This window comes from Lates calcarifer, linkage group LG2 (assembly GCF_001640805.2).
Source record: "Lates calcarifer isolate ASB-BC8 linkage group LG2, TLL_Latcal_v3, whole genome shotgun sequence".
Taxonomy (NCBI): domain Eukaryota; kingdom Metazoa; phylum Chordata; class Actinopteri; family Centropomidae; genus Lates; species Lates calcarifer.
The window spans coordinates 20,304,635-20,318,888 of NC_066834.1; the positions used below are offsets into that span (position 1 = coordinate 20,304,635).

General features: G+C 43.0%; 2 protein-coding genes and 1 long non-coding RNA gene across 5 annotated transcripts in view; 2 read left to right on the forward strand and 1 right to left on the reverse strand.

Annotated features, from left to right (window-relative positions):
- Window positions 1–603: 603 nt before the first annotated feature.
- larp6a (La ribonucleoprotein 6, translational regulator a) lies at window positions 604–7,108 on the reverse strand. Its single transcript, XM_018697435.2, has 3 exons — window positions 6,318–7,108; window positions 4,299–4,497; window positions 604–3,421 (listed from the first exon to the last, which is right to left on the reverse strand). Exons 1-3 carry the CDS (start codon window positions 7,097–7,099, stop codon window positions 2,324–2,326), a joined length of 2,079 nt encoding a protein of 692 aa, XP_018552951.1. The 5' UTR covers window positions 7,100–7,108; the 3' UTR covers window positions 604–2,323.
- Window positions 7,109–7,127: 19 nt separating this feature from the next.
- On the forward strand, window positions 7,128–10,583 carry LOC108897695 (uncharacterized). Its single transcript, XR_007814807.1, has 3 exons — window positions 7,128–7,276; window positions 9,835–9,904; window positions 10,301–10,583. It is a non-coding gene; the product is annotated as an uncharacterized LOC108897695 (long non-coding RNA).
- Window positions 10,584–12,229: 1,646 nt separating this feature from the next.
- Window positions 12,230–14,254, forward strand: part of LOC108897696 (leucine-rich repeat-containing protein 49) — a 34,656-nt gene continuing 32,631 nt past the window's right edge. Inside the window, exons 1-4 of one of the 3 annotated variants that reach the window (XM_018697437.2) lie at window positions 12,230–12,464; window positions 13,557–13,622; window positions 13,715–13,784; window positions 13,936–14,170. In XM_018697437.2, coding sequence (XP_018552953.1) covers window positions 14,074–14,170 — 97 coding nt within the window. In that variant the 5' untranslated portion in view covers window positions 12,230–12,464; window positions 13,557–13,622; window positions 13,715–13,784; window positions 13,936–14,073. Of the gene's footprint in view, window positions 12,465–13,059; window positions 13,340–13,556; window positions 13,623–13,714; window positions 13,785–13,935; window positions 14,171–14,254 lie in introns of those variants that run through there. The other 2 variants (XM_018697436.2, XM_018697439.2) reach the window with 2 other exon arrangements.

Below are 14,254 nucleotides of genomic sequence, written 5' to 3' on the forward strand. Positions count from 1 at the left end.
ACAGGGACATGATTACTCGAATTGAGCTCACCTGTGTGTAATCAAGATTCATACTGTGAAATGTTGAACGGCTGATGTTAGTAATTTTAATGTGAAAAAAGGAACATACCAGGCAATTCTGCAAGCTATTGAAAAGTACCAATCTGTGGAAAATGTCCATGATTGAATGTCCCTCACAGGCTGTCCTAAAAAAAAAAAAAGTGAGGTGCCACTAAGAGTCCTATGGACACTGCAGGAGCCCCAGGGTTGTTTCACAGCTGAGATGGACACACTGTGTGCAACAATTGTGTAAGTGCTGTAACCAGCTCACATCTGGATGAGTGTTCATCAGACGGCATGTAGGAGGACTGACAAAAAAACTAAAATGGCCTTCCAAAAGCACGCTTTTTGTTCATTCTACCAAGCTCAGCGTTTGATGTAAATCAAACGCTGCACACAAGCAGAAACGCATCATCCCCAGCAGCGTTTAGTCTGGGTGGTGGCAGCGTCATGCTGTGGGGACATTTATCTGCAGCAGGGCCTGGAAGGCTTGTGAAAGGACAGGTTAACAGAAATGCAGCACAAAAAATACAGACCGATCTTAAAGGAAAACCTGCTGCAGGCTGAAAGAAAACTGTGAGAGAGGATTTATTTTTAAGCAAGACAACAACAACCCCAAACATAAAACCAAAACTAGACAGGAATGTCTTCAAAACAACAGTGATGCTGTCCAGTGGCCAATACAGGATCCAAACCTCAAGGATCTTTGGTGTGACTTAACTATTGCTGTTCACTCAAAGTTGCTATTCAACTTGACAGTGGATGAATGGGGATGTCCAGATGTACAAACCTGACAGACCTATCCACATGGATTGTGATTGGGGTCAAACGTGCTACAAGTCATGAGCACGTATGCATCCAGTTATGTTGTGTGTCACATATTTAAAGTCAGAGTGGATCAGGATATTTTTGACGTTTTCCTGATGATCTGTGCCAAGAAAAGCCTGATTGCATCCTCCACATTCAGCATTGTAAAAAATGAGAATGTGAACAACATCTCTGGTCGGTGCACAGGACACAAGAAAACTTGAATAAATTACTTGTGCAAATGGTCTTTTCTACCATTTTGTAAATGTTCTATTTTTCATACAGGGTTGATATAGCTTATAATCCATCAACTCTCTTATCATCCTCCCATCTGCGCAATCCATTTTAAAACACACCAGTGTGCCAATTCTGCTTTCCAAGTCTGAAATCACTGCTACAGTCTTGGCAAGGAAACAATATCTCACTTAATCCTAGTTACATATTGGAATAAAAGATAAAAGATTGGATCATGGTTGGTGCAGACCATCATGACCGCCTCAAAATGTGTCACAAACAAAAAAAGAAGTCAAGCCAATTGCAATTTTAGTGATTTATTTGTACAATAGGAATTGCACTGTACAAATACCCCAAGCTCAGATGTAAAGGCAAGAACATACTTTAAGAGCATCTATTCTGCCTGACCTGAACATCCCACACACCTCACTGTGAGCTTAGACTGATGGAAACAAATATGCCCCAGAAAAAAAAAAAAAAAAAAAAAAAGCTAAAAAAATAAATAAAGCAGCTACCTGCTGAACAAATAAACATTTACAGGGATAGAAGAGACCCTTTGCAACTAAGTGCCAAAGCGTACTGAAAAAATACTGAAATTAAAAAAAAAGAAAAAAAAAAAAGGCTAAATAAAAACAAAAAAAAAAACATATCATGTCCAAGTTTACTGTCCAACCTTTATGGCAGTGGAGCGATTATGGCCTCAGTTTAAATAGCATGTAAAAATGGAACTCACAGTAGACAAACACAGAAAAGGCATATGGTGATATCTCTATCAAGTCCATGTGCCCTATGCCATTTACACATGAATACACCATCCACAGACAATGACGTGAGCCTTTACACACACAAGACAGAGGACACTTTTCAATTAAAAAAAAAAAATGAAAGAAAGAAAACAGGTGGAACTCCTTCTTCGACTCACCCCATGTAGAACAAGTTGAGACAGCAATGGAGGTGACATGGTGTATGTAAAGTTTTCTCTCAAAGCAACGTCAATTTACATTCACTCAAATTTCCATTAGTAAATCACTAATGTTACCATGGTAACTCAAAAACGTTGTATAAAAATATAACAAAGACTGAAAACTGATGCACTCAACAAAAATATATCTACACAGTCTCAAATGTGGGGTTGGGGGCTGAGCGGCGCGGCCAGGGACAGCTCAAATTTCCAATAGATCATTTTGTTTTCTCGGTGGGGGTGGGGGGTGGGGTAAGGAATGCATAAGGACGCTCCACATGATCAAGTCTGAGTAGCAGCAGTCTTTCCCCTCTCTCCAATAGTGACACAGTGAAAGCCGCGGGTTCCGTCGGGTCCCCGCGGCAGTCTCATGACGCCTGGTGGCAGGCCGTCTGCATTCTGGATCTTTCTACCCAGCATGGGGCTGCCGACCGGACTGCTCTCCTGAGATGCCACCTGCTTGCGCCTCTGGACCCACGGGCTCCCTGAAGGGGTGAGGCTACTGTCTGAGGAGTAGTCTGCCCAGCGGCGCCCGGGCTCGGGGCTCAGTCTGCCCTCGCTGGCTAAGGGAGACTTGTGGGAGTGAGGAGATTTGCGCTGAGGACAGGGGCTGCCACGGGGGCTAGACCAGGGACTGTTACGCGGGGACATACCGGGACTCAGGTGATTGTTCTGGAAGCTGATGCCTGCAGTGGTGGGGCTGAGCTTGTTGCAGGATTGGGACTTTCGGGCCAGCCTAGGGGATGTAGGGTTGCTCTCAGTCTCTGAGGAACTGCAGGCCGAGTCGTCCCCATGGTACTGTAGCTCTCGGACTCTGCTGTTGAGCGAGCGACTCTTGCGCATCCCCCCCTCCTCACGTGGTCGTTCTTTGGGTACCTTCTTCTTGGGCGGCTTGGTGCCAATCAGGACCACTTTCAACCCTAGCGAACTGGCCCCTCCATCCTCGCTCCCCACAGCTTCATTGGCCTTAACGGCAGCCTCCACCTCCTCAAACTCAACAATGGCACATTCCTCAGTGCCTAGCTGAGTGTAGCGGCCGCTCAGCCTCTTCAGGTCAGCCGGCAGGTCCTTCCCAGGCTTCAGGACCCTGACCGAGGCGATGGCGCCATATGTTCCGAAAGCTTTTAGCAGCAGCTTCATCAGCTGCTCCTGCTGATTAGCTCCTCCCTCGCTCCCTCCATTATCCTTGGTGAGAGCAGCCACCTCCGGCCACCTCTGCAAATCACTTAACAGCAACATGCGGCTAGGCAATGACTCGCTGGCAAAGACTGGCACTGCGGATTTACGCCGCACCTTACGCCCCTCCTCGTTCAGCTCAAGTATCTTTGAGTGTCTCAGAGCAAAAGCAGTTGTTCTCCAGTCACGAGTCAAGTGTTTTACCTGCAAAGAAACAATACTTGTGTTACGTGGGTGAGATACTAAGTGGTTTAGAAGTACCATCTCATAACCACAAAGTCACACATTTTGATCCCTGCAAGAACTTCTCTTGAACAAACAAACAAACAAACAAACTTAAGCCTGTCACCATGATAGATCAGTATTGCCTTCCTTTAAGTCGTCATTCTACTGAATTGATGGCATTATATCTGTTCAGCAGACCCAAACCTCCCTGGCCTCACTGCATTACTCAATTCATCACTGTATAATTTCCACGTTTACAATGAGTCGCCTCAGTGTGGTCCAGTTCACGTTTGAATTATTGTTGTAAAATGAGTGAGTGAGTGTGTGAGTGTGTGTGTGGGGGGGGTGCTTGGATCACTTGTAGCATAAACAGATCTTTAAAAATCATTTAAAAAAAAGCTGACAAATCTGCATGCATAAGCTTGAACACCAGCTGTTGTGAATTAATGAGAATATCATTGCATCCCCAACAAATAGTCTTGTTGACACTAGAGACAGCTAGTCATTGCTCTGCTTATGTGCTTCCACATCACTGGGAATTAAAAGTGGCGCTTTACAACTGCTTTTTCCTCAGCCTTGCTTCAACTTCATTTGTACATTTCAATGGAAAATATTGTGTAAACCAATGGTGATTGGACTTCTACACAGCTGACTATCAGCTCAGGAATGCCAATATATGAGGATTAAAAACCTTTAATGGTCCATTGTGAGCCACCAGCAGAGAATTTAGCATGTTGTGTGTACACTATAATTTAGCCCAGGATAGCTCAGGCTTTATGTGCAATTTCCAGCCTTCTCAAGATTTCAGATAATTTCCTGTTGTGTTTTTCAGACTATATCTCACAGCCATGGTTACCTTTTTGAATGAGGTGAGCAACTTGACGCTGACAAACCCAAGTTTGTTACGCCTGACATGTTTGAGCAGGAAGGCATCGTGTTCCAGGTTCTCATCGGACAGGTAGTACTCGATCTGAGCCACCAGCTTCGCGATGAGCTCTGGATCTGGGGGCTGCCAGCTCTCCTCCTCCAGCTCTCCTCCACTGGTCCCGGCCCCGCTGTGTGTGGGAAGACAAACACGCATCGTGGTCAGCAGAGACTTTAGTGCACCACTGAAACAGCAGAATCTTTCATTTCATAAACTGCCAGCATTACAACTGTTACACATTTTCACTTTCATTAATACAATAAGCCAGAGGCTTACAAGTTGTTGGCAGGAGTACATCCTCATCCTGCCATTTCTCCCTGCGACATGCTGGATTGAAAGAGATGGACTGTTTGCCCCCCCCTTTTCAGATTTTCCTTGCAGCAGTTGACAAGCTGTGTCTCCAGCCATAGTCACCATGCCACTGTGCCAGACCTCGACCCACAGTGTCCCCACCAGTCCTGAAACTGCCAAGACCTCTCCATCTGAAGGGCGCAGACTCTCCCTCCCACACAGAATATGGTGGCTCACCACATCAACTTCACACCATTCCCAAAAACTGGTACCAGCACTGCATAGCTGAGCTTTTTTTTTTAGGGCACGATTTGATCTCAGTCAGGTACCTGGCCGAAGCTGCGAAGCAGCGCAGTCAGGCAGCCCTGCAGATTAGAGTGAGGGTCTGAATGAAATTTTGTGGATGACTCATCACAGCCTCCAGCCTCCTCCCTCACACACCCTCCTTCAACAGCTTTCCAGCCGGCTGACCGCACAGCTGGCCCGGGACTTCAGATAGAGACAGCCAGCAGCATTTAGAGTGGAATACTGTCACCATACACAAAAGAATTTAAAAAGCAAGATGTTAGAGATACTGAGAAATTTCTTAATATCTCAGTTTCAAGTCACTATTAAGTAGTGCACTAAACCTCTGTAGGAATGCTGCAGGAATATTAGGTGAAACAGCCACATGTAAAGCTGACAACCTGCACCTGCACTTTCCTCTAAGTATCAAGCATCCTATCAGGTGTTTAGTGATATATATATATATATATATATATATATGAATATAAAAAAATGTGCTGCAAAACCAGGGCCTGCACAAGTGTTACAGAAGCTCTCTATACAGAGACATTAAGGCGTGACCTACAAGCAAACTGAAATGCTTGGTATGGAGAGAGCGATTTATTTTCCCCTTTGGCCTTTCAATCACTGACTCACTCTTTGCTCACGTCGTCTGAGTAGGGAACTTATAGGCCAGAGGATAAAAATAGCAGGCCATGACGCAGGGGAATTAGATTAAAGTGTGAAGGTGCCATCCTTTATCTTGGTCTCAGGTGTCTGGCTTTTACAGCCACTGATGCTGCCTACAGGTGGTTAGACACATTCCCGCCGTCGGTCCAACCCAGGAGATAATAATACCCCCCCCACCCCCAAGTATGCCTGTGAGGATTTAACACTCCCAACTATGAGCATCTATTGTCCTCATCCTCCTCGCACATTGTGATGTGGTTTACTGTCTTTTTGTTGTCACTGTGATACACCTGCCTGAATTACAGTTCTTGTTTGTACAGCATCTTTCTACACAACTGGCATTCTTTCAGTGAGACAAAAACAATCCAACTGTACCCACGCTGCTCGTTTGCTGGCAGTTCACCAGCTGAAGCTGTAACAGTGTAAAATCCGAGGCAGAAATAGACTGGTATGGTTCCAGTAACCTTCACATCAAGGCTTCCTAACTCAGTCTGTACCCTGCTGTTTGGGGGGGGGGGGGGCAGTGTATTCACATTAATGAACAAATGTGACAAAATTCTGAAAGTAAAAAGTCTTCCACTGCACGGGAAAACAGTTGTTGTTTACCTAGTGATAGTATAATTGACTTAGATTTATAGTTGACTAACCTTGTTGATACCAAAGCATCAGTGGCTGTTAAGACAATTAACTTAAAGTAACTCAAACCTTGATTTGTCATATCTTCCGATTTCGTCTTCACTGCAGCTGCCTCCGAGGAAGTCAATAATATTAGGTGTCACTTCCTCGGGTTCCTCGTCCTCCGCCGCTTGAATGGCCACTGTTATCGTCACCGTCCCCATCTCCTGCGTGTGCTGATCCACTGTGATTACCTCATCGATACCCTGCTCCGCTGACGCATCCGAGGCGCGCTCCGCCGGGTTCGGACTGGGGATCCCCACAGACCCGCTCATGTTCCTCGAATAAGTCACGGCGCTTCCACCCGCTCCCTTCCCTGCCTCGGTTGTTGCAGCAGCAGCAGCAGCAGCAGCGCCTCCCTGAAAGGTTTTAATCTTGCTCGACTCGCGGGCGCAGACAGGATACGGGGTGCGTAAAGCTGCTCGACGCTTCTTCGGGCACCAGCGATGGCGGAGAAGCACCCAGGGGGCTCCGAAGACGCGCTCCACGGCTCGCCAGAGACCCCCGATCCAGATCCGACCCGGTGGAGGGCCCTGAGGAGCAGCGGGGCTTGTAGCAGCCAGCGAGACGCAGCCTGGACCTGGCGAGACCGACGGGCTGGAGCCTCCTTGTGCTTCTACTGCTGCTGCTGCTAGTGCTGCTACTTCCTCATATGTAAGAGGCTTTCTGCTTTTGAAACGAGCTCTGGGATTGGGCCGCGGCAGCGTCTCTTCGCACTCATTCCCAACCCACAAGCAAAAGCTGACACAAAGCCAAGAGGGAGGTAAGAGGAAGGAGAGGCAGCGCATGAAGGCGTTCACCAAGGCGTGCATAGTTCTGTTTCCCCCTTTTTTTTCCACACACGCACACACACAGAGTGTTGTCTTTTTCGGTGAGGACACGAATGCCCAGGTTACATGTCTCTAAGTAGTGGAGCAAATTCACGTGTTCCTCTGTAATTGGGAAATTGCCCTGCCAAGGACGACCTCCTCTCTAACGCCGCTAATTGGGTAATTGGCTTTCAGCTTCTGGTTGCACGCAGGGGTGAAGTGGGGCATTTGCCACAAGGAAGGAGGAAGCTCATAAATGAATAGTAGGTGTCAATGAGAGCCAGTTAGGGATTGCAAATAATTAGTTTGTCAAAGGCGCAGATTAGTCAGAGATTTATGCTTGTAACACATCCCATTTGGCATTTCTGAGGATTTTTTTTTGTTGTTGTTCGGGGATTAGGCTACACAACTCTTTGCCAGGGCTATAACCAGCATTGTAGAAATACTGAGGTCAGGAGTTCATGTCTAACTTAACTTCCATTTGACATATCATTTAACTGTTATTGTTATATTGTCTGTAAATTTAATGTCCTCAGATGATGGTTTGAATTAGTTTTCCACACTTCCAGGAATATAATTGTCGTGGAGATATTCAACTTCTCTTACATAAAAACAAATAGAATATTTAAAAAAATTGAAAATAAAAAAATCACCTCTAAAACAGACCAAGTTTATTGTAATATGTAAACTCCTACTCAGGTCAGTACATTCCTCAGGCAGTACTGAGGTGGTGTATTTGGGATTTTTTTTGGGGGGGGGTGTCATTTCCACTTTACTGGTTTCACTGATGTTGCATTGTAGAACAAAAGCATATGTAGGTGTTCGTCTGGGAGCATTATAATTACAGTCATCTGAATACTTCTCTGTAAGCTGTGCCTCGTGTTCATTTTCATAGCTTGTTGCTGGCCTCCATCCTAATAACCCTGTAAATCACCCACACCGATGTTGTTGGCTGTTGCTAGCCCTGCGTGAAATATCTTTACTCCTCCCCACCGACAAGCCAGGCTCACAGCTGGTGGGCAGTCTGACTCATTCTCTGCACCACATGCCATACAGTGCTCCAGTTTGTGTACAATGCAACATGGGGGAGGAGGGGGGAGACAACGAGTGAGAGATGGGGGGAGGTGGGGGGTAAGGCAACAAATAATGTGATGGCATTTAATTTCTTACTGAGGACTTGTTTTCTCAGATCAAGTGACGAGTCTGCCAGCAGGGTCATTTCAACTGTTTCCAGTGTAAATAAACATGTGTCAAGTATTTACTAGAATCACGACTCGTGCCTTTTTCTGCTTTCTTTAATTAAATTTAGCAGCATTTCTAAAAAAAAAAAAAAAAAAAAAAAAAAAAAAATCCTGAACCAAGCAGAGTTAAGATGGAAACGGGTGTGAAACTGTCCAGGAAGTGATGACAGGATGGTATTATAAGCATCTGTTAGTGTTGTTCAGAGCAGCTTCCTCTTTTCAGGCAAACCGTTGTCCCAGTTTGACATAGATAGATGGCCTCCTTCAGGCCTTTGTCAACCATTTGTTTTCTCTGTGCAGCACAGCATGTACAAAACATCAACAGCAACTTTCAGTATAATACAATACAATTCAAGAGCATCAAACTCCTCTATAATCAGTACACCTCTCTGACACACTCTTGTAAACAAGATGAGCTTCATGAGGGCAGGTTGTTTTACAGTGCTGGTTAATCGCATTGGATTAAATTCAACAAGGTGTACCTAACGCTGAAAACATGTACATGTATCAGCCTTTATACTATCATCTCGAAATCTTTTGGCCAGTCTTCTGGCTATTTTATTCACACCATAACACCATCTGACCATTTTCCCACCTCTGGCTTGAACCCTCCAAGGACAATCTCTGTTGGAAATAGTCTCTCTGAAGAGTATTTCTTTAGACATGACATAATGTGTGGCAGTGCATTCAGTATCTAGGGACTCTTATTTGCAGTAGCCAAATACAGTCACATCAAATTGAAATATATAAATCCACTAGTACAGAAAGTAACTTAATAATAACCTCAACACTGAGACCAATCATGCTATGTTGATGTCAGTGAGTTAGTCATTGAGTTCACCACTTGGGTCCAGACTGCAATATCTCAACAACTACTGGATGGGTTGACTTAATTTTTGTGCAGGCATTCATACTCTCCTGAATTGTAATGACTTTGGTGGTCCACTGACTTCCTGTAGCACCACCGTGAGGTTGACATTTGTGGTTTTAGGTGAAATCTCAACAACTGCTGGATGGTTTGTCATGGAGTTTACATCAGCATGTTAGCACTGTCATTGTCAGCATGTTAGAATACTGATGTTAGCAAAGTGTTGCTTTGCCTAAGCACAGCCTCACAGAGCTGTTAGCATGGCTTTAAACTGGTGGCATGGCAACAGACTAGTTTTGTGTCTCACTGCAAAAAGTGCTAGTTTAAAGCAAAATTATGCAGTTATTTTATAAAATAAGAGCTTAAAATAATTTTGATGGTACAGTAACTTGTATTAGGGAGAATGGTGCCTCTGTCATTTCCACTCTGCGCCCTGAGAAAGCCTGTTCTTGCACAATGTAACTTTGGTGAGCAGGTATGATGTCCCACGAGATATGCCTGAGTCAGTGGCTCAAACAGCTAAGAGTGAAACAAGTGAGGGCAATACCAAACTGTAGATCAGTTAAAAAAAAAAAACTTAAAGTAATTAAAAACCAGTGTTTAAACTGAGTTTGCCATGTTTGTTACAGTGACAGCACTTCGGGTTCCAGAAGCTGGGGATCACGAGGAAGATGGACCATTCAGCCATTTTTCAGTTCAGTGAGTTCTGTGTATGAGCTATTAGCTTCTAGGGCTACACTGCTTCCAGTGCCCTTAACGGCTTGGACTCATAACCCAACAGCATTTGATTAACCACTGTCTTGTATTTAATTACTGCTTGTGGCTACAGAGACCAGCAAAAGTCACATAGTGTTGTTTTAACATGAGACCAGCAACTACAACAGAGCAAGGGACTCGCCTGCCACCACTCCAGTTCCCTTTAAAGTAGCACATCCAGATATTCTGAGTCATTAACAGGGGAATTTGATGACATGAGGCTCACAGTGTGGAATTTTTTACAACCTAGTAAATAATTTCAATAATTATTAGATAATCAAATAATTATTATTTTTTTGATATTGTAGGTGAAAACAATAGTTTTTCTTTTTTTCACAGAAGTCCTCCTCTCCTTGTCCTTGCAAAGCTTGATATTGGCATGGTTTGTCATGCCAGATGAAGGACGCCTTGGCAACCAATCTGCTTTCCCATTCCTGTCTTGTTCTTACTTCCATGTTTGAGGAGTACTGCACAAATGGGGGATGGTTGGTTGTAAATGTGTCTCACAGCCAACATAACAAATAATGTTGTTTAGGTATGTGAATTTGTGATTAGCATACATTTCATCTAAAGAGTAATCTTGCATCAATGTTATAAAATTAAAGTAAATTTCTATCTTTTATTGTGTGTTCTTGATTGCCTACTCTCTGTAAGCTAATCATACATCCTTTTGGACTCTGACCTGATTATTAAACAAATCATGCATACTCAGGTTACTGGGGAATTGGGTTACTGTGGACCACACTGTCTGTGAATGAGTGCTACAATCAAACTATTACTTGAGCATGTTATTCCTCCTGTGTGTTGCTGCAACCACCCTGGTTTCTCCCAGCTAAAATCAATCTCTCACACAGAGTGTTGCATGGATAATGAGTTGATGCTTGAAATCATTAACCCATAGTTGTCAAGTAATCTATTTTTCCCTTTGATTTTGACATAGATAGCATAAATCCCCTCAGCTTCTATCCATCTATTAAAAATGCTTGATAGCTGGATTAACTAACAGAAAAAAACGAGAGTGTGCTCTCTCTCTCACACACATACACACACACTCCTTCCCAGGTGGCAGTAAGCAGCAGATCTATAGTATATATATGACACCTATTATTGTAATTCCACTCTCATATTTAAAAATAATAATAATAATAATAATTCTGTGTTTACAATTAATGTCCCTCCATCTACATGTCCTCTGCCAGTCAAAGCAGGGGTCAGGCTGTGCTTCTGCCAACAAATCAGCACTGCTGGTACAATTACACCATGTTTATTTTTGTATTTTTATGACAAAATACCCAGTGAACCCATGTTCTTTCAACAACCAACAGTATCTATCTTTTTTTTAAAGTTGTGTTGTATATCAGACTCAGACTGAATCTGCATTTTTCTTTTCCAAATGTACAGTTTTTAAGAATAAATGACATTGATCTAATTTCCATGCCTGTACATGTCCATCTCCCTGTTGACAAATCCTTAATCTTCAAAGAAAAAAATATACTCTGATGTGGTAAATGTCACAAGTGGCAAACATTTATTTACAATACAATACGATGACTTAACAAGACGAATGGTCCTCCTAAATGGTGAGAATGTTATAAGTGGGATAAAATAATGAGGAAATGCACACCACAGACTAGGGGAAGAATGCATGAGATACAAATAAAATGTGATAAATCCTGAAATAACACCTTTTATTGGCTCTGTGTCTGTGTTTCTTCTGGGAAGCATTTAAGTTATATAAGGCAAAGCTACATGGATCTATACATCTATACACAGCTGGGATTTACATTGTACTTTTTCAATGTGGCCTGTCACACAAACTGTTGATGATCACCTCCCATAACATGTGTCAGGCTGTGCTTCATGAATAGACTGTGACAGGCAGTGTGTGGGATGTCTCTTTGATGAATCTGGACTTGTGTTCTCTGAGCAACCGCCTATTACTGCCAGAGTAAAAAGGCTGAAAATAAACTACACAATCTATTTGATTGTATTTGGTGTTCTGTTGTGTTACTGACTGAGATTAAACATCACCTAGGTTATACTGTAAACAGAGCAAAGAAAGAGCACCAAAACTGTGGCTATAGACGGAGACCAAATTGCTGTCTATTCATGACACGACAAAGAATTCCACTTAACAAAGTCTATTATAATTTCCTGGTCGCTTTAAAATGGTACCTCCTTTCAGTAGGCATTATGACTTGTCAAACAGGTGTAATCAATTTAACTTAGCGAGCTGTGTGAGACAGGTCTATTTCTTTTAGCGTGAGGTCATTAGTACCCTGGCCGACACACATTGTTGGCCAGGGTACATTTTTTGAATACATTGAACAAGAGGCTAATAGCAGGGATGAATCAGCATAAAATAATTCCAACATATCTGAGAAATGCAAGTGACTCACTGTCATGGCTTACTGACACACCTAACTGGAGGAGAGCCATCATTAGTGCTGTTTGTCGCACCTGTGCCTTTTCCTATAATGACAAGCAGTCCATTGTGAGAGAGGTTTGTTATTCAATGTTCTTGTGGTCATTATCATAGCAATCTCTTACCTCAGTGTTACATCAATTTTATCTGAACAGGAGCAGAGAACAAATAGAGATAAAATGTGCACAGGTACAGGTACATGTAATGACTTGCTTTTTGAAATGTTTTTGTTTTAATTATGTTTAGAATTATGGTGGGGAAAGTCCATGCAATAGTCTGCTATTATGTGAAATTTGCATTTGACCTGTTAAACCCAGAGTGTGATGTTTAGGCTTTAAACAGACCAATTCTACTGTTCTAGGACACTACCCTTGAGGTGTTATCAATTATTTCATGGTAATTTGATTGAAGAGAAATTTATCTCGCAACGTACACCATGTAAACACAGTATAAACTAAAATGATATAGGCTTTTAAAGCAGATTTTGACACGTGGTTCACAAGACAGGACACACAACTGCTGGATTTACAAACAACAATAAGCACAACTTCAGCTATAGAAACAGTTTCACTTGGACTTGTTTCCCGACGGATTGCTTTCTAGTGACACGGGAAGTGAGCGTATCCCAGCAACGCCGTCGTTACCATGGTAACACTGCTTGTCTCCAAGGAAGTTTAGAGCGCCCGAAGTAAAGATGAACGTCGGTTTTAAAGCAGCAAATCTTAGCTCTAGCAAAACAGTCGCACATGCGTTAGCATATTTCTTTTGAATTTACAGAGTTGCTACTGATACGGCAATAACGCTTTTTTTCCTACGTCCAAGATTGGTCTTAACTGTTAACTGTGGCAAACATTAGCTAAATGGAGCCGGAGCGGACTGTGGGCAAAACAATGCACTCCTCTCATAAACGTGACACTGGCGTCAGTAATAGATGGGTGTTTCTCACTCCCATGGTAAATATGACTTTAAATACACTTTTACTATTGTTTCACAGTATCATGCTATGTAGAGTAACTATTAAAAGTTAAGCCTCGTGCTCAGCAGAGAAAATGACCGGTCAGGAAGTTAATAGCCTAGTTAGTAGCCTGATTTTTACGTTCATGTTCATGACTCTGTTCTGTGTCTTATTTCATGCAACACTACTGAACTAATAGTCAAATATTTCTGCAGGTCAACAGCTGCAAGTTGCACCTTACAACTATCAAATCAGTAGTTCCGGAGAGAGCCCAGGGGATGGTGAGTCATGACAAAGAAGACCAAGCCATGTGGCTAATAGCTTATAGTTTGCAGTGCTTGCTTCATTGTTTATCGTGTTTACCATTTTACAGTCTGACTCTCAAGATATTGTACAAGAAACAAACATGAATGCTGCCCAAGCAATGAATCATTCTAACTCTGGTAAGTTTGACCCATCTGCACTGCACACTCTCTCACTCACCCACCAACCACCCAAGAGGTTTTATATTGTATATTCATGAATGGCTATGGTATGTACATAATCTTATGGACTGTTTGCACTCTCTGTTTCACTATTATTTTGCCTTTGTAGAAAACAGGTTGCATGCATGCAGTCAGAGAAGATTTGCTCACACACCTCCAATGCTGTCATTTGAGTCTACAGATCGTCTGGCACACAATCTAGTACCACTAGCGGGTGGTGCTCAGAGTGGTTTGGCTGCAGTTTCATATGCTGGGCAAGAAGCAAGAGACAAATCTAAGAGGCCGAACCCACAGTGCAGAGGCCTCTTACTACCGAAATGTCTCAAACCTTTCCAAGCCAGCAGGTAAATATGGCAATATCACTTAACAAATATTGTGAAATTGCAAAACTGCTTTATTGCTGATTTACAGTTTGTAAACTTCAAATA